General features: G+C 42.9%; 1 protein-coding gene across 1 annotated transcript in view; it reads left to right on the plus strand.

The window, feature by feature from the left end:
- Nucleotides 1-559: 559 nt before the first annotated feature.
- Nucleotides 560-21,147, plus strand: part of GOLGA7 (golgin A7) — a 31,558-nt gene continuing 10,970 nt past the window's right edge. The window contains exons 1-2 of the mRNA XM_073622210.1: nucleotides 560-704; nucleotides 12,336-12,453. Of these exons, the coding sequence (XP_073478311.1) occupies nucleotides 586-704; nucleotides 12,336-12,453 (237 nt within the window). The 5' untranslated portion in view covers nucleotides 560-585. The remainder of the gene's footprint in view (nucleotides 705-12,335; nucleotides 12,454-21,147) is intronic.

The following is a 21,147-nucleotide window of genomic DNA, read 5'->3' on the forward strand; positions in this document are numbered from 1 at the left end:
CGTTGTTTCGCCCAGCCGCGCCATTCTGCCGCAGTACAACTGCGGCGGATGGTCGGCAAGTGGTGAATTGTACAAAAAAGCAAGATTGGTTAAACCCACCCAAAGTGCTTTTTTTACCATTACTATTCCTTTATAGTGGCTTTTGGAATTTCCAAATGCAACAATTTAGAAATCAGATGAAAGGTTCAGCACTGGGAAACACTTTTTGATAGATAAAAAGTGCATTTTATATACAACTATATGGATCAGACCAAAATGAGGGACAAATGAGGAGGAAAGAGGGACAGAGGGACAATGCTCCAAATCAGGGACAGTCCTTTGAAATCAGGGACAGTTGGGAGCTATAGGGGTGGCGCCTCTGTACCCCCCAATGGACAGGCTGCTTATTCTATTCAGTATTATTATTATTACTGTATTGTGTAATATTATATGTAGTATCAATATTATAATCAGTGTTATTAATATTATATTCAATATTATTATTGTAATCATCATTATCTGATTTGATGATATGATGTATGATTGTTACCATGGTTACACTCAGTGTCTCCTATCTATCGGAGTTCCGACACACATGCCTCTGAGATGAGACAGTCTCGGCTGTCACGTGGGCCCGTTCTCGGTCACGTGATCCCTCTCGGTTCGGCCCTCGCTTCCTTTACGGCTGCCGCAAAGCATCGCTGGTTGCAGCTATCGGAAGTCGGGTGAGTTCGGATGGATTATTGACTATTTGTGTTTTGTTTTTCTTTGTTATTTCCGCAGAGCGGCGGTCCGGGGATGATAACAGTCCGTCCTGTAGTGCTGTGTATGGGGGTGGGGGGATCACACCCAGCTCGGGGAGGATTGTATCCGTCCATGTCACCTTCCTGGTGGGATTCCGACATAAGGCTTTATATAAAGTGACACTAAGCGATGATCTTATTCTCCAAATAAGACAATAGTTTTTTTTTTTTTTTTTACCTGGTGCTGACAGATCCACTTCTACCCCAGTTGTCATTTTTGCTAGAAAATGACTCTGTACCGTCACGTGTGGTGAGATCAATGTTTACATACGTGTGCGGGACCCACATATGTACTCACGGGGACGGGGGCACTTTAAATGTTTTATATTTTATTTCAAACTTTTTTTCTTACACTGTCGCTTTAAAAAACTTTTTTTTTTATAATTAATTTTTTACAGCTCTATTGCTATCACAATAAATAAACAACAACCCTTGTGACAGCATGGGCGGTGACAGGTACACTTTACTGAAAGATCCCCATATCACTCCTCTGGCCTCCCGAAGCGTCTGATTAAACCGAGAAAATCTGTTTGATCAGATGTTGTATAAGCCGATAACAATCAGGGTGGAGCTGATTTAAATCAAGTCGATTTAAATCGCTACTAATGCTTTGATTTAAATCATAATTTTTAAAGAGCAACTGTCATCTCTGTCCCTCAGCGGCTCCTCCTCTGATCCGCTGTTGACTCACCGACAGTTCCATTCACTTTAATGGGACGGCTGGTGATGCGGCAGTGACACAACAAGGTGAGGGACGTGGCGGCGGCAGCAGGTGAGTGGATGTCCGCTAACAGGCGCTGCCATGATGGATCTGAAATGACAGGTACTCTTTAAATGTAAGGACTTATTCTTGTTAGACTCTTTGATATTTGCAAACAAAATGAAGGTTTCCTATTTAGAATAAGAAGCTGTCAGGTCAGTAAAACGACAATATCAGAACTGATTCAATCGTACAGTTTGTAGTGTACATCGATTTGCAAAACAATGGGATAAAGGAATATTCCTGACCTTGGTTTTGTCTCGTGGTTACTGTGGAACTGTGTGAATGCAGTGTATGCTATCTCGGCTCGCAGAGCTTGGATTCATTGAATGAGTTTATCAAAAATGTAAATCTTGCAGAATGTACAGCCTCATGCTACATAACTAAGCTCGATTTCATGCTGAAAAAACTAAATTATTAATTTATCTTAAATCGAAAACTATCTTTAGATATATTTTTACTCCAAAAGCATTTTATTAAAATAAGTTTGATAAAAAATAAAAATCTGATTTAAATAATAAAAAAAAATTATTAGAAAAAAAAAATATTAGATTTTTATCCACCCTGGTAACAACCTGTAAACATGAAATCAGTATCGGAACGAAATAAGTCCTTGTTGCCCATCTCTTCTTGTTTCTTACATCACAGAGAGGAGAGGGGGCCGGTGAGCTCAATGAACACGACCAATTCAAGTGAATGTGGAAGCCCCACAACCACGTGCAGTGCGTTTGTCAGCAAAGATGGGGTTTATACAGGAGGTGAGGTGGGCGTCGCATTTGTCAATCGCCTGTGAAACATGGATTGCTTTTCAGAGGGGTCATGTCTCAGGCGTACGTCTAAGGCAACATTCACACATTGGCATTTTGAATCGCCACGATTCTGCCTGCGATTTCAAATTGCGCTGTTAAAATGGCAAATCGCACATCAGTGTGTTCAGGTGCCATTCATTTCAGTGGCATTTAAAAATGCGGTGCCATTCTGCCGCAACGCATTTTGCTCCGCAGAAGTTCATTGTACTATAGGCCAGATGAGAAGGTGTTAAATAAGTAGTATAAGTTACCCAGGAGTTCCGCCTGGGTAAAAAAAAAAACAGGTCAGCAGCTACAAATACTGCAGCTGCTGACTTTTAATATATGGACACTTCACTTGTCCAGGGAGCCCACGATGTCGGCACCCGAAGCAGACCCGTCCCTCCGCTCTGGGTGCAGGCGCCGGCATCCTTACTTAGGGAAGCAGGAAGTTCACAGCCTGTTTCCTACTGCGCATGCACGAGTCTTGCTGCGCTTTCTGAATGGTCCCTGCTGTTTTCTGGGACCTGTGTGTCTCCCAGAAGGCGGGGGGGGAGGTTAGGGGCCGGACATTGCATGGTTCGTCGCACAAGATTGCGTTTTTTCAGGGAAGTGGGAGCCGATACCTGGATTTGACTGGTATCTACTCCCCCTCCTGAAAGGTGCCAAATGTGGCACCGGGGGGGGGGGGGTAGGAATTCGATCCGCAGAAGTTCCATTTCTGGGTGGAACTCTGCTTTAAAGTCCATTATTTTTCTTTATAAATGTAGCAGTGTCTTCCAAACTATCACAACGCAACAAAGGATTTCTAAGAAACCTTACATTTTGATGATATTAGAGACACATCATCCAGCAGTCTTCTGTTCACCATTTCCCTGGTCATTAGTACGAACCTCAGTGGAGACTACACAACCCATCATGCTTTGTGCCAGCTCATGCTTGCCCCTTCATTAAGACCCCTTTCACACTGGGGCGGTTTGTAGGCGGTATTGCGCTAAAAATACCGCCTGCAAACCGCCCCTAAACAGCCTCCGCTGTTTGTTCAGTGTGAAAGCCCGAGGGCTTTCACACTGAAGCGGTGCGCAGGCAGGGCGGTGAAAAAAGTCCTGCAAACCGCTTTTTTGGAGTGGTGAAGGAGCGGTGTATTCACCGCTCCTTCACCACTCCTGCCCATTGAAATCAATGGGACAGCGCGGCTATACCGCGGCAATACCGCGGCTATAGCCGCGCTGTACGAGGGATTTTAACCCTTTTTCGGCCGCCAGCGGGGGTTAAAACCGCACCGCTAGCGGCCGAATACCGCTGCAAGAACGACGGTACAGCAGCGCTAAAAATAGCGCTGTTGTACCGCTGACGCCCCCACCGCCCCAGTGTGAAAGGGGCCTAAGAAAATTCAGCTGATGTGAAGATGCTGCCCTTTGCCCCGCCTCCTCCAAAGAGAAGGCATTGAAGACCCGCCTCCGCTCCTCCCTCCGGAGTCACTGCCAATCATTTCCCTGGTAGAAGGAGCAGAGGCTGCCTGTCGGTGTCCACACACACACACACACACACGCACACACGGGAGAACAGAACAAAATATTACAGCGCACACATAACAAAAATGACATTTAAGTCCTGCAAGGCTATTTAAAATACCTGAACATTTAAAAAAAAAAAATGGGGATTTGGTAACATCATATGGCAATACGGTGCTTAAGCCCACTTACTGCGTCAACGTACCCCATTGTCAGTGGGTCCTACGCTATCCATAGGATGGAAGATCCTGCTTCTCTGAACCCTGGGAGAAATAAAGGACTCCTCCTATATCACAGGTGGACATTAATAAGAGATAATTTGTTGTTCACACAGACCCCACAATGTACACCAGAAAATAGGAAAGCTGCAGCGGTGATGTGACCTGCAGGAACAGGAGGCCCGCCACTGTTTAGCATTTTGACACTGCAAAGTAATTATTTTGCTCGCTTCAGGTTCTCAGATTTGCCCTGAAATTCTTGGGGGGGAGGGCACGTCTCCATTTGGGGGAGCCCCACCTAGTAGTTTGGCGGGTCTTCCTCGGCAGGTCCTCTGAAGAATGGGGTCCACCTAATTCGAGCCGGGTGGACCATGAGTGCCCCAGTCTCCCATTTAGGAGTCTTGTGCCTCAAGGGGATCAGGGACAGGGTTCTTTCTCTTCAGAGGAGGACCAAGTGTACACCATGTGCACTCATTTGTGTGCTTCACTTCTTATGTGCTCACTTTTTTTTATTGCACCTGGCATTCATTGCAAGAGTGCGCACTATGGTACAACAAGACAAAAAGATTAAAGGCAATCTGTAAAAAAAAAGGAGAGGCAGACATACAGTGGAGGTAAAGAAGCCCACAGCTGAAATGGAAAATATTTGCCTTTCTTCCAGTTTTTTCCAGTCCCATCATCGATGCCTCTTCTCTCTTTCTGGTTTAGGGTCTCCTTTCCCTTGCAGGGACCTATGGAGCCACCCGTGTGTGCCCGCTCCCTGGGATAGGACTATGCCAAAATGTGGACACTGCCTGCAGCCCGAGATGAAAACAAACAGAAGACAGCTCCCTGGGATGACAGCAGCTCCACAGCACAGGCAGCGTCTTAACATAGGGCAGTTTTTATCAATGAAGGGACAGACCTGAGTGGTATCGCAATCACTGATGGGACTTGTGGTCCTGAATACTGTGATCAGCTGACTGAAGCTGGGTACATACGGATCAAAATTTGTCCAGTTCAGCAGGGACCAGCTAAATTTTGATCGTGTTTAGCACTCATTGTTCGTCAGGGTTCAATATTTTGATTGGCTTCTTTCAAATGGACCTGCTGGAAAACCTTCTTTTGATTAGTGGCTTGCAGCCAGTCGGCTGCAGTGCTGATCATTGTATTCTGCCAGCAGAGAGTGCCTGCTGTCAATACAATGTCCTGGCGGGAGAGATTCCTCCATCTACCTTGCTTTTAAACAAAAACCAAGCTGTGTGTACCCAGGTTACTTGTAGAGTGAGTGCTCCCCGCCTGGGAGTTCATGTGATCGGCGATGAGATATTCGGAGGGTGAAGCTGTAAACAACGAGTCATGTGACTCCTTCCGCACTGTTTGACAAGGAATGGTTTATCAGCTGCTGCTACATTTATTTGTGAACAAAGTGTTTTAGATAAAAATGATAAGGTTTAGCACAGCTGTAAGCCAGCTGCGTTGCTGCTCTAAACATCCAGCAAAAACTGTTTCCTTTGATGGAAAAGGTAATCTACTCACCTGTGCAGTGGATGGGGTCTCCTAACTTTCCTCTTTTCCATCACTCCTCCAGAATCTGATTTTTCTGGGAGTGTCTGTCCTCCACCGTGTGCCGTGGTTCCTTCCTTAAAAAAAATTCATCACAACGGGACTCAGCAGTGACGGAGGGTTCTGAGGAAGAAACCACAGCATGTAGTGGGGGGCACAGACCTCTGACACCCATGTGGAATAGTCTTGCAGAGGCTTGCCAGCATTGGAACGGAGAGGAGGAAGGGGACACCTAGAAGAGCTCTTCTTTTCCTGGAGACTTTCAGCCTGATATTTATCATAGTATCTAAACCTGCCACACCTGGTGATTCTTCCTGTCCTAAGGTGACAACACTCGCTCCACTATATCTATTAAGAAACAGTGTTGTCACCTTAGGACAGAAGGTGTGTGAGGGCTACAGAACACCTCCCTATTTTCTCCATAACATGAGTTCTTGTTGGGGTTTACATACACTGGAAAGGTTAACACCACCTTCTGTACCATGTTATACCCATATTTAGGTGTAACATGGTGCAAAACTATGATATCACCACCTGCACAACTGCATCATTCATTCACAGAGATTTGTGAATGCCGAACTACAAGTCCTGTCTTCCACTGTGGCAGATGGACTTGTAGTTCTCAGTGGAACACAAGTGTGGTGATGGCCACACTCGTAGTCCATTGACACTTTCTCCAGCTCTCCAACTGAAAGTCTGTACCTCGATATAGGCAGAGAGCTGGAGGAAGAGTCTGCAGGAGCCTGGCATTGCACCCGCCATCCACTGCTCATTCTAATATTCTGGAAAGGTGAGTATATAGTGGACAGAGGAATCCTTTTAATAGACCATGTCATTTTGTCCTGAATGGCAAATGTAACAGGTTCTCTTTTTTGTCTTTCTGCATCAAAAACTCATGGAAAGTATGTTGTATGGTTTTCAATGGCATAGTTCACACCAGTGCTTGCAGTTCCAGTGCGTTCCAGTAAAAAGTAGAACATGCTGCGTTTTCCTGCATTGGGCTGTACTGGAACGCACCAAAAATGCACTGGAACACACACATTCATATTTAAGGTTAAGATAATAATAGGGGGGAAAAAAATGCACTGGACTGCCCCAAAAGCGCATTAAAAACGCGCATGCAGAAAAGCATCTGGACTGCGTTTCTATGGTGTGAACTGGCCCTTAATGTTGTTTTTTTTCATTTTGAGATGCTATGTGTGTAGTAACTGTACACTTATCTTTTATAAATTACAGATTTATGTTCAAACAGCTTGGCACATGCAGGTTTATTACTGGTAATAGCCTTTACATAGCATTGTATGGGTATTATTGTAATATTTCCTGCTCCCTTCCCCCCCCCCCCCCCCCCTATTCACCATTAAGATCAACAGCACAACCATTGGTCCCTCCACACATGCCAGGGTCCTGGGTGTAATCCTTGACTCTGACCTCTCCTTCAGCCCCCACATATCCAATCACTGGCTAAATCCTGCCGCCTTAACCTCCGCACACCACAAAGCAACTTATTCACTCCTTGATTATTTCCCACCTTGACTCCTGCAACTCTCTCCTTAATGGCTACCCTTACACAGGCTATCCCTCCTTCAGTCTATTATGAATGCTGCTGCTAGACTAATACACCTCACTAATCGACCCGTAACTGCTGCCCCTCTCTGCCAATATCTTCACTGGCTTCCCCTACCCCACCGTATAAAATTCAATATGCTAACCACAACATACAAGGCCATTCACAACATCGCCCCCATCTACATCACCAACCTCATCTGCAAATATCGCCCAAATCGTCCCCTCTGCTCCTCCCAGGACCTCCTGCTCTCTAGCTCCCTTGTTACCTCCTCCCATGTTCGCCTGCAGGACTTCTCCAGAGCCTCTCCCATCCTCTGGAACTCCCTGCCCGGTATGTCCGATCAGCCTCTAACCCGTCCACCTTTAGGAGATCCCTGAAAACCCACTTATTCAGGGAAGCCTATCCCACACCCACCTAACAACTGTCCCCGAACCACCCCCATCAGATCATTCCCCGCATCTATTACTTTTTGTACCACCATCCCCTACCTTTAGAATGTAAGCTCTACAAGCGGGCCCTCCTGTATTGAACTATACTCTAATTGTGCTGTCCCCCCTCTACATTGTAAAGCACTGTGTAAACTGTTAGTGCTATATAAATCGTGAATAATAATAATAATATGCAGCATGGCAGGGCTGCACAGATATGTTGAAGTAGAAGACCAGTCACACCTGGCTCCTAACTTTTCTGTGTTGAACGTGGAGTAATCGATTTCCTTCAACTTCAGTTACTGACTTTGGAGACAAGTACGTATTCTTTTTATATTAAAGATGACATAAAAGAAATATGGAGGCTGGCTGTGATGACCTCTCCAGTTGAAACTGATGACTTTCTGTCCTTGTTACCTTGAGTCACTGACCCAGAATAATCCTTCTGACATGGACTGCTGATTTACACCATCTGTATTCTTGTTCCAGGTCAGTGACTCAAAGTACTAAAGCCTTAGCATTAGGCCTTATTCGCACAGGCTTCAAGAGTATTTAAGACCAAAAAACAAAAAGTGGAATATATTGCAGGTTACCAGCCCTTACACGTGGTGGCTGCATTCCTTTTCTTTTTTTAAGGCTTTCTTTTCCTTTATTTATACCTGATGGACTGACTGGTAATTAAACTTTTTTTAAAGAGCCTTTTTTTTTTTTTTTTTTTTTTTTTTTTTTTTTTAGTTAAGTCATAATTTGCCTCTGGGGGAGGGGGGTGTTAGATGGACTACCAGACTAACAAATTAAAGCCAAACCCCATCTGGTACTTTATAAGCAGTTACAGCAACAGTTTTTTTTTTGTTTTTTTTTTTTGCTTTTGGGATAAAGGTTTTACATACCCAAAGCTGATCATTGTATGCACCCCTGTCAATGTTAAATGGTTTGTCTCATCCCTTTAACTGATACATCTGCAAAAGAGCTTGTTCTGTTGCAAAACACCAGAATTAATAGCAGGATCACCAGGTGAAAATAGAAGAAAGCAACCCCCCAAAAAGAAAACTAATGCAGCCATCTTATCTAAGAATTGGTAAGCTGCAAATGAGTAAATCTTTGCTTTAGGTTTAATACCGCTTAAAATAGTTAGGGGTACTTAAAACAGAAGTATGGATTGTTATTTTTTTTTTTTTTTTTTTAGAATCATACTTACCTAGGTGGATGCAGCATCGGTCCCCCACCAGCTCTAAGGCTGAGAACCGAGCGAACAAACAGCGCTGATCGCTCAGTTCTCAGTGAGGAGAGAGCAGTTGAAGCACTGGACTAAAGAGGGGGCGGGAGAAGCTTAGCTGGTGCCGGTCCAGGCTCCTGAGTGGATCCCGATCATATAGTTGCGATTTTTCCCCAGCCTGGACTCTGTGATGTCAGCTGACAGCGGGCTTCGGCCTGCTGTCTGCTGAAAAAGGGTCACAGGAGTGCAGAACGAACTGAACTCCTGTGATCCACAGGGGAAGTACAGCCAGACAAGCTTTGGCTGTACTTCTCCTTTAAGTAAAATGATGCAAGGTATAGCCCAAAGTAGGGATGCACCGATACAATTTTTTTTTTTTTTTGGCCGATGCCAATTATTGATACCTACCGCAACTTTTTGTTTTCACTTCAGCTGTCAGCAATGGTACAAAACATCGAAAAGTTATTTACAAATGACAAAAGATTTTTTTTTTTTTTTTTTTTTATTTTGCACTTTTTCAATGAAAAATGTGTAAATATATGTTAATATATATGTGTAAAAATATTCACTAACAAAGCAAACAAAAAAAAGTTTTAATTGTTTATCGTTTATAAAATAGACGTGAACAAAAAAAAAAAAAAAGCAGGAAAATAATTAAATGGAGGAGACTAGAGAGTTAAAGTGGTTGTAAACCCATTACAACCACTTTAACCTACAGGTAATCCTAGATTAAGGCTTACCTGTAGGTGCAAGAAATATCTCCCAAACCTAAAAGGTTTAGGAAGTATTTGCAGGAATAGCGTCACCGATGTCTACGGCGCATGCGCACTGAGCGTTCCGTTTCTAACAGCGATCATGCCGTTAGTGGCAGGACCAGCGCGCATGCATGGGAGTGACGTCATCGCGGCTCCGGCCAGTCACAGCGCCGGACCCGCAATACCCAGAAGTCACTCCGGGATAGATGTCGGAGGAGGTGAACGAGGGCCGATGCCGGGGCTTCGATCTCAGGTAAGTAATTCTTAATGAGCTAGTATGCTATGCATACTAGCTCATTATACATTTGCCTTGCAGAGTGTATTTTTTTTTTTAAAAGAGGCTTTACTTCCTCTTTAAGGCTGATTAGAGTAAATTATGGGTTTATAAGGGGTTAAACAGAGGAACATTTGTTTTGATCTGCAGATGAAGAAAAGGAAGGATTCAAAAAGAAACAATGTTTCTTTTTATTTTAGTGCTTCAGGGCTTCACAGCTCCAATTACTGGACTTCTTTAACACTTCAGCTGTCAACAGGGAAGACCCACTGACAGCTCAAAGAACCGAGCCTGAAAGTATCGGTGCATTTGCACGACTACCGATACTTGTGCAAATACTCGGTATCGGCACCAATTCTAGTATCGATGCAACACTAGTCCAAAGTTTGAAGCATCAGCAGCACATCATAGTAGCAGGATATTTAGGGGCTGGCTGAAAAAGGGGTCCTTGGCGGTTTTCAAATTGTCACATTTTTGATGACGGAAAAAAAATGTGCTGCTGTTTGTACTGTTACTATAGTGTGCTGGCGTTGCTTCATACTTGGGACACAGAGCCTTTCACACAAGGACTGTCGGTTCAGACATCCATTTCATGTATTCAGCAAAGTGCCGCATTTTCTGCTTTCTATTGCCAGATGTGTACTGTAGATGTCTAACTGCAGTTTTGATCTTATATTGTTAGTTAATTTTAGGTGCATTCTGTACTTGCTTACCAAATACATGGATCAGATCATTTTGCACATAGTATTTTATATAATATAACTATATAATAACTATAGCTGCAAGTTTCATGTTTTGGGTGACCTGCCACCAGTAGCTCACTGGCCCCTCCATTTATTTCTGTACGTATTGAGAGATGCCTGCATACTTAAAGCAGAACTCTGAGGAAAAACTTTTCTCCTTGTTGCTGACCTCCTATCCTCCTAGACTATGCTGTTCATCGTCTTCTGAACTCTGTAGTTCCCCTGTAATAGCCTGCTGATCTTGAAGAAAAAAATGTTAATCCCCTGTTATTTCCTGATTGTAAGAGCGCTGGCTGCTATTCCTCCTTTACTTCCAGCCAGGGGTCTTGGCACTTCCAAGTTGTAGTTCTCTATAGCAAGCTGGGACTTCTACCTCCATCCCCGGTTGCTGTGGTGGGCGGAGGGGTCTCACAGCCCCCGGTCTATACCACCCATGGAGGTGGTTTTCTTTCTTTTCTTTCTTTTTCTTTCTTTCTTTTTCTTTGCCCTCATTCACACGAGGCGGACTCCGTTTCCACGGAGTCCGCCTCGGTCCGCCGGTTCAGCGGGAGATCTCTCCATTGATCTCCGCTGAGCCGGCGGATGACAGGTCCCTCTCCGCTCCGCTGTCAAGCACCGCTGCTGCCTATGGAGGGATCGGATGAAAACGGACAGCATGTCCGTTTTCATCAGATGTCATCCGATCCGCCAGTGATGGATCTGGACGTAGGGCTATCCGTCTGCTTTTTGCGGATCGGACCGGGTCGGATGTTAGCGGACATGTCACCGCTGACATCCGTCGCTCCATAGGCCAACATGGAGCGCCCGTTCAGGTCCGCCGTCAAAACTGACAGGTGGGCCTGAACGGTCCGATCGCGTGAAAGGGGCCTTTCTTTCTTTTTCTTTACTTTCCTTTTTCTTTCTTTCTTTTTCTTTTTCTTTCTTTCTTCTCTCTCTCTCTCTCTCTCTCTCTCTCTCTCTCTCTCTCTCTCTCTCTCTCTCTCTCTCTCTCTCTCTCTCTCTCTCTCTCTCTCTCTCTCTCTCTCTCTCTCTCTCTCTCTTTTCCTTCCTTTCTCTCTCCCTAACAAGCACTGATTGCTGTTAGAAAGATCTCAAAGCTACAGCAAGAGGAGGAATATTTATAACACTAAATTACAGCAGAGTACGGCGTGTATAATATATAATTATGGGCATGTGTCTACAGTTCAGGAATGATTACGTAAGGGCAATAAGTTTATCTCCTGCTGTAGCTGGAGGGGGAGAGCACAAACATGCTTTGCATTTCTAAGGCAGTAACCTACCTATCGTGCTGTGTGTTATTGAGTAGTGTGGCTGCTGTCTGCAGAATGAAGGGTGTGATTTATGTTAAAGTGGGCTTGTTCACATTTAACATGTACAGGCCTAGTGTACCTCCCACATTCTCTCCAATTTCCGAAGCATGATGGGAAGTGTAGTTTGATTACAGTGCAGAGAGAGACTGGAGGATATGATGTAATCACTGTTCTAACAGCTCCTCCTTGGCAGAAAACAGGCTGCATTTTTTGAATTAGAGAGCTGACTTCCTGAAAATTCAATTCGACTTTTCTTTTCAATGGTAAGGAATTTCACAAATTTAATAACTGTTTAGTGTTTTGTGTAGGGGGGGTGTACTAATAGGGGATTTTTTGCCGATCCCAGAGTTCTGCTTTAAATGGTATATGTCTTTGTTCTTAACATTGATTGGTACAGTTCACTAATGGTATATATTTGAAAATTGTTTTCAGATTTGTGGCAATGAGACCGCAAGCGGCTGTGGCCGGTAAAGTGTTTATCCAGAGGGACTACACCAATGGCACGTTGTGTCAATTCCAGACGAAGTTCCCCTCTGAACTGGAGACCCGGGTATGTGTATAGGCAGATGATCTTATCATGCTTGGCAATGAGGAATATTAAAACAGAACTCCACTCATTTTCTTTACCATTTTTAATGGAGCACGATTATTAGATTTCATCTCTGATAGGATCTTCACTTCTAGGATAACCCCCCCCCCACCTATCTTGCCATGCCAAATCACTGGGCTGTTCTAATTGGACGAAGCTCCATGATTTCTTAGTAGTGTCTAATTTGATCACTTCTTCATTCCACCTCTATTGGCTCCTCACCATGATGGACTGCCTCACGGACCAATAGGAATATGTGTGAAGCAGGGTGAGATGGGCAAACTAAGGAACAACTGCAGGTTGAAGCAGGTGTTTAGGCACCTTTTTAGATTTTAGGTTTTATTTCTTTTTAGTCAATTATATATTCATAAACCGCTCAGAAGGCCCAAGACCATTTATCTAAAGTCATATTCTATTTACAAAGTGGTACAACACTCCACCCCCCTCCTGGTACCCTGGATATTGACCTATCAATGTGATGGATAGTCTCTATGACCAATAGTGAGGTGCGGGATGTGGCAGGCCAACACTCCTAAAAGCCGGATTCTGATAATGCGTAATAGATCTTCCAGAGCATTTATAAAGTTATCCTATTGGCCGAGGCATTGCATGAGTTGAGAAAATGTGAGTTTCAGAAGCTATAAAGGGCTTAGCTGTGTTTGCTTGCATTTAATCTAGTCCCTGCTGCTGTGGTTAGTGGAGTTGACTTTTTCAATATTTTAAAACTGCCCGTAAAGCCGGCCAAAGATCTCAGCCAGTTCAGCAGGGACCGGCAGAGATTTGAACATTGTAAAAGGCAGGCTGATTGTAGCCAAGATAAGCGATCGATCAACTTGGGCACAACGGATTTTTCATGCGATTATTGCCAGTGACTATAGCCGCTGCCAATAATCGCTGGGGTTGATTTACTGAGACTGGTGAGTGCTGGTGCAACTGTGCATGGTAGCCAGTCTTACTTCAGCTTGTTCAATTAATCTTTGACAAAAGAAAACCTGGAAGCTGATTGGTTTCTATGGAGAGCTGCATCAGATTTTGCACTCTCCAGTTTTAGTAAATCAACCCCACTGTGTGATCTTCTGGCCGGGACAGCTCCCCCCCCATCCAGAGAACATAATAGCTCCATGGGAGGGATTCCCCCCATCAACACTGACTGTGTTGAGAGTTGAATCAAGCAATTTTCGCAGGTTACAGGAAAATATTGCACCGTCTATGGCCAGCTTTACAGTTTACTGCTATTAGGGAACTGCCTATCCCTTGTGCACTTTTGCTGGTCAGGGGCTAACCAGCCCTCCCAACTTTTCTCTTTTCTTTGTTTAGTATGCACCCATAAAAGCTGCTTGCCTAACTGACTAACATTGGTGCAAAATTAGGTAATGGAGACCCCAGCTTTTATTGTGATTTTTAGGGAAGGTTTTAGATAAGGTCAATGTAGCCATCTAGCAGACATTTTCATCACATTTACATATGCACTTTTTTTCACATGATTTATTGTAGGGTCTCAAAGAGTTGACAGTTACATCAGTAAGACAAAGCCCAATACTTATGCATGTTTTATTGTTCTAATTTCATTGTACAACATGCCTTTTTTTTTAATTTTAAGAGTCGAGAATAGGCTTATACAAATTGGCAAGCTGAGAATTTGTGACCTATACCAGAGGCTATTTCAAGGGATAACTTCCACCTGTTTCAGAGAGACAACTTAGCCTGAATACTTTAATGACTGCTGCTGGATTCTGAAGGCCTTGAAGAAAAGCTTCTTTATGTTTTCTTAGGCTGGTTGGCAACTCCTTTATTTGAAAATAAGCTTTGCTAGCGATTTATGAACATTTTGATGACATTTGTCTGATACTGAGTAAAACGTTCCTGGCAGTGCTGTGGATATTCAGCTAGGATATTTAATGTGAGAGGGTGATATTGACAGGAATGTAATTTCCTAGATCTCTGCCCATATTTTGATGGTGTAAAATATCATTTGACAAGAAAGCCAGCCCATAACCGTTTTTGTTCAGAAGGGGATTTGCAAAGTTTATTTTTTTCCTCTTGTGTTGCAGAGCTGCATATTTAGTTTGGGAGCTTTTACAAATGCTGGTCTGTGCTTTATCTTCATTGTATCTCATGGAAAGATTACGCTGACAAGCCACTCTTCACAGAGCTGTATTCACTCTGCTGCCGACGGTTGTAAAGTAATCATTTGCATCTGAACAGGCATCCAATTCTGCCAGACCTGGACTCCATGGACACAGGCTGTTCCATGGTTTATACTTGCTTTTTTTTTTTTTTCTACACAAATTGGTGGCTCTGGCAAATTGCTCACCTAAAACAGCGGATGATGAGAGATCTGCCCTTCCTTAATACGTATCTTTTGCTGGAAAATTACTTTGAACCCCCAGACATCATATGTGTGTGTGTGTGTGTGTAATAAATAAAAAAAAAAATATATATATATATATATATATATATATATATATATATATATATATATATATATATATATATATATTTTTTTTTTAATATACAATTTAATGAATTTAAAAAATACCCCAATTTTTTTGTATAATATGAAAGATGATATGCCAAGTAAATAGATACCTAACATGTCATGCATTAAAATTTCATGCGCTCGTGGAATGGTGCCAAAATACGGTACTTAAAAGCCTACATAGACCAGGCTTTAAACATTTTTACAGGTTACCAGCTTAGCGTTACAGAGAAGGTCCAATGCTAGAATTATTGCTCTCATTTAGACATTTGCAGCGATACCTCACATGTGTTCTGGTGCAAACACCATTTACATATGTGAGCATAACCTATGTATGCGTTCACTACTGCCCACGGGGACGGGGGTGCTTTAAAAAAAGAAAAACCTTTTTTTTTTTTTTTTTTTATTAATATTTATTTTAATACTTTTTTTTAACTTTTACACTGACTTTTAAAAAAAAAAAAAAGTTTTGATCAATTTTATTGCTATCGCAAGGAATCCTTTTACCTTTAAAAACATTTTGAACTTTTGCTTTAAGAAAAATAAAAAAAAACATGTTTACATGGCCTGAGAACTGGAAGTAACATCATGATATCGCTTTGGTCCTCCAAGGGCATAGAGATGAGTATTGGCCATCTTGTCATCGCTTATCTCTATGGGAAAACACCAGATGGTTCCAAGACTCACTGATCGGTAAGGTAAGCCCGGGAGCAACGGGAGGGCAGACACATTTCCCTCTGCTTCTAAAAGTGATCCCGCGCCGAATCCGCCGCAAGGACCACTTTTATCTGAAAGCCGGCCATCTAGCTGCAGCCATAACCCTGGTATTTAATGTCAGTCATAACATAAATTCTCAGGCAGTCGGCAAGTGGTTAAATTGGGTGATATCCCATTCAATTCTCAAGTTTTCTGAACTACTTATAATAGTAGACTGTAGGAGAGATTTACTAAAACTGGAGAGTGCAGAATCTACTGAGATTATTTTGCATTCATTTTGTGACCACCTACTTTGTCAGGCTCAGATTCTTACAAGGAATTTATTGTACCTGTATCTTCTCAGTGGTTATAACTAAGGAATTTTACATATGTGTACCCTCACAGCTGGCACATTGTATCATGGTTTACTCACAACTGTTACAGAGTTTGATATACCTGTAGCCTCACAGCTCTTACATTCATATTGCATTAATGGTATGGAATGGTAATTCCTTAACCCCCCCTTGATTTTAGGCTTTGCAGTATGGCATTTAGAGCTGGGCTTCGTGTTATCTTGCACTAAAGAAATTAGACCTTCCAGATGGCTGCACAATAGCAGCGTATTTAGCTTACAATAACCCTCAGCATCGGTGTCATTGAACACAGTAGAAACTCCAAGCATTGATGTCCATGGACGCAATAATAAAGCCTCAGCATTGCTGTCAGTGGATGTAATAATATCTCCCATCATCGGTGTCAGTGAGTGGACACAGTAGGAACCCCAAGCATCGATGTCAGTGGATGCAATGATATCCCCCAGTGTTGGTGTCAGTGGACACATCAACAACCCTTAGCATTGGTGTCAGTGGACGCAATAATAAGCCCAGCATCAGTGTCGGCCGAGGCAGTATTAACCCTCAGCATTGGTGTCAGTGAGTGCAATAATAACTTCCAGTATCATGTTAGTGAGTGCAATAATAACCTCCAGTATCATGTCAGTGAGTGCAATGATAACCTCCAGTATTGTGTCAGTGGGTGCAGTAGGAACTCCAAGCCAAGCATTGGTGTCAGTCGACGCAATGTTAACCCCCAGCATTGGTGTCAGTGGACACAATAATAACCCCCAGCATTGATGTCAGTGGACGCAATAATAACCCTCAGCATTGGTGTCAGTGGATGCAGTAGGAACTGCCAGCATCGGTATCAGTGAATGCAATAAAAACACACAGATTGGTGTCAGTGGACACAGTAATAACACTCAGCATTGGTGTCTGTGAATGCAGTAGAAACGCCAAGCATCAATATCAGTAAACGGAATGATAACCTCCAGCATTGGTGTCGGTGGAGGCAGCATAAACCCTCAGCTTTGGTGTCAGTGAGTGCAATAATAACCTCCAGTATTGTGTCAATGACTGCAATAATAACCCTCAGCATCGTGGTCTGTGGATGCAGTAGGCACTCAAGCATCGGTGTCAGTGGACACAATAACCCTCAGCATTGGCGTCGGTGGACGCAATAATAACCCTCAGCATTGGTGTCGGTGGACGCAATGATAACCCTCAGCATTGGTGTCGGTGGACGCAATGATAACCCTCAGCATTGGCGTCGGTGGACGCAATGATAACCCTCAGCATTGGCGTCGGTGGACGCAATGATAACCCTCAGCATTGGCGTCGGTGGACGCAATGATAACCCTCAGCATTGGCGTCGGTGGACGCAATGATAACCCTCAGCATTGGCGTCGGTGGACGCAATGATAACCCTCAGCATTGGCGTCGGTGGACGCAATGATAACCCTCAGCATTGGCGTCGGTGGACGCAATGATAACCCTCAGCATTGGCGTCGGTGGACGCAATGATAACCCTCAGCATTGGCGTCGGTGGACGCAATGATAACCCTCAGCATTGGCGTCGGTGGACGCAATGATAACCCTCAGCATTGGCGTCGGTGGACGCAATGATAACCCTCAGCATTGGCGTCGGTGGACGCAATGATAACCCTCAGCATTGGCGTCGGTGGACGCAATGATAACCCTCAGCATTGCCGTTGGATGCAATAATAACCGCCAGCATTGGCATCGGTGGACACAATAATAACCCCCAGCATTGGTGTCAGTGGACAAAATATTAACCCCCAGCGTTGGTGTCATTGGACAGAGTAATAACCCCCCAGCATTGGTGTCAGTGACTGCAATAATAGCCTCCAGCATTGTGTCAGTGGACACAATAATAACCCCCAATATTGGCATCAGTAGTAGGAACTACAAGAATCAGGTGTCAGTGGACGCAATAAATAAAACCCTGCATCGGTTTTGTTCTTGCAAGATTTGCATTTGGTGTAGCCACAGTTTGGGCAATGTTTTTCTCCTTCGATTTGTCAGTCGAAAGATGTTGGGTGGGAGGGGGCCACCGACTAAGCAGATTTTGACTGGTTCGTCAGGAACCAGACGACATTCGTACAGTGCCTAGCCAGTTTAAATTTATGTCTTTTTGTGTTTCAGTGTCATTTCTGCTTTTGCTGTGATTTTGGGTTGCAGAAAATGAGGCAGAAAGCAGTAGTCAGCTGTAATTTAGAGGTCTCCAGAGAGCATTATGTTACTGTGTAATAGCAGCCATGATCCAGGAAGAGGGAAGGAGGCAATCCATCATGTATCAGTTCTCCCATCATTTGTGCTCTGTTCTCCACATTCCTTGTTCTATGCTGCCTCAGGGCTTCTCTATATCACATGCATAAAACTAATATTTTTCTGTACGAAATCCAGGTCTGATTTGATCTTGTTGGCTCGGCTTTAAGCTGCAAATGAAATGGCCGAGACCCCATCTTCTGCAGGTCATCTCTCTCCAGTTCAGACCTCTTCTCTGCTGTATGTTCTACCACACAGAGAGCTGTGTCCTGTGTCTGCCTGGGAGTGTTTGTCTATGGAGCTATAAAGATGTGCGCAGTGATTAGACACCATCTCCATAGATAGAGGAGGTTCAACGTGGGGTAAGATGTTATGTGGGCGCCCTAAAGTGTAATGGCCTGAACAAAATCTATATTTGTGAGGATGGATAGCCGGAAATATATATATCTGTTAAGTATGACTGTTACTGTATAAACAGATCAACTGCTTAAAATATAAGGCTTACTTTATTTTAGGAGCCTTTGTGCCTAAAAATAAATAAATAAAATGGCTGCTATCATTTAAAAAAGAATAAGGCCCCTTTCATGCGGCCAGTTTGTTGCTAACGATGGATTCTTGCTTCTGGAATGACAAGGTTATGCCCAATCATCAACATATCCAACTGGATGCTATCATATATTATTATAAATTCAATTTCAATCAGTATATAGTTGTCAAGATTTTTACAGTATGTGCATACTGGCTGGTTTATCATATATTAATGTGACATCCTATAAGTCCCAGTGTTGATCTTGAAACAGCAGACCAATGAAACCAATTCAATCTCTATGTACAGTACAGGTAAGTATTTATTTATAGGAACACAGAAGACCTTTATGTAATTTCAAGGTGCTCCTAGGAAGTGTTGCAGCAATATGGAAATATATACAAGTAAAAGGCGCAGTACTCTAGTACCTCAATATGACCATTTATAGTCCATAATAGTCCAAGTAGGCGTGTAGAGGAGTAGGTCTGTATGTCAGGGCTGCCACCAGTGGAGACAAGAAGCCAATTCCAGTGAAGCTGAGAAAAAACAGGGAGAGGGGCACCTCCTGAATGTATAAATCAAACACTTTAATAGTAAAAACAATATCCACTCACATAAGAGAAGGTAAAGTTGAGTTTATCTCTGGGCTGAGTTGTGCCCAGGAGTAGGGAGGGTGACCAGGTCACAGAATATCCACTTCTCACTGGCGATATGTGGCACATCAGATCCCAGGAAGGAAAGATTGGGTGGTGAACTGTCAAAGCCTGTAGGTTCTTACAGCTCTGCGGGCTCCTGAAGTCCTTGCTGGTTACCGCTATGATGGAGAACAGCCATGCAATGGGTAATCCAGAGCGAGGCTTGAAAAGCAAGAGACAGCGTACAGGGCAGTGACGTCACAAAAAATGTGACGCGTTGCTTAGCATGCGTGCCACGAGTGTTATGGTAGCCACGCTCCTTTCTCAAGCATAGTGTATAGGATAAGGGGACAGTCTTAAAGAGTGGAGCAGAGGGGAGGGGTCAGAGAGGTTGGTGTAATAAACATTGGTGGAAGCAAGAAATTAATATGCATCAGCCTAAACACATAAATCCTAATGATAAAATACACCGGAAAGAGAAACAATTCATGCATCATATAAGCGATGATAATATCACTATAATGTAAGGTAAAAACCAGTATAACCAAATATATACAAAACGGCATTATAGTAAGTGGATGTACCCTGCAGACTGACTGAAAATAGCTGCATATGTACACGGAAAAAAATAATTTAATAGGCAGAGTAAAAGGTTATTCTATATCATCCACTAATCACAGACAGTCTATATAAGTCAATTGGGAGATTGATTAAAAAGAATGCAATAATGTAATGGGATAGGAGTTCATATGAATAATTTTAAATAACAAGTGATGAATAGGGATATAAATAATTAAAATGTGAAATAATTAAATTAATTTAAATAAACCAATTTAATTTAATTTGACTAAAAAGTATTCATTGATAAAATGATGTTTATTATATACCGGTACATATAAATTATTGAATAATATATATATATATATATATATATATATATATGCCTGGAACGGGGAAATAGATTAAAAATGGTTGGTCATAATAGGTGGCCAGGGAATATGTGTCCTTCTGTGGGGCTGCATGAGTGCTGCTGGTGTTGGGGAGCTGCATTTCATTGATGGTATCATGAATTCACAGATGTACTGCTATAGATTGAAAGAGAAGCTGCTACCATCACTCCGTGCCCTTGGTCGTCGTGCACTTTTCCAACATGGCAATGATCCAAAACACACATCTAAGGCCATTGGCTTACAGATTACATGCATGTCTGAAGAACAGAGTGAAAGTGATTCAGTGGCCAAGTATGTCTTGTGATCTGAACCCAATTGACCACCTATGGAGAATTCTAAAGAGACAAGTTGAGCATCACTCTCCATCCAGCATCCAGTCTCTAAAAGAGGTTGTTCTTGAAGAATGGAAAAAGATAGATGTTGTAATATGTTGCCAACTTGTTCATTACATGCCGGAAAAACTTGGTGCTGTCCTTACAAATCATGGAGGTCATACAAAATACTAGCTGTAGTCGTTTTTGTTGTGGGGTGTATTCATTTTTGCATCAACTATTTTGAGTAAAACCTGAAGATTTTGTAATCCTAAGTTATATTAATAACTTTATGTTCATGTAATGAGCTAAACAAGTGTTCTATAAACTCAATTTTGTCAGAATTTTGGAAATTGTTATGTTCATTGACATATTGATTAAAATCTTTTCAAAAGGGGTGTACTTATTTATGCTGAGCACTGTATATAACATTT

This window comes from Aquarana catesbeiana, linkage group LG03 (genome assembly GCF_042186555.1).
Source record: "Aquarana catesbeiana isolate 2022-GZ linkage group LG03, ASM4218655v1, whole genome shotgun sequence".
NCBI lineage: Eukaryota > Metazoa > Chordata > Amphibia > Anura > Ranidae > Aquarana > Aquarana catesbeiana.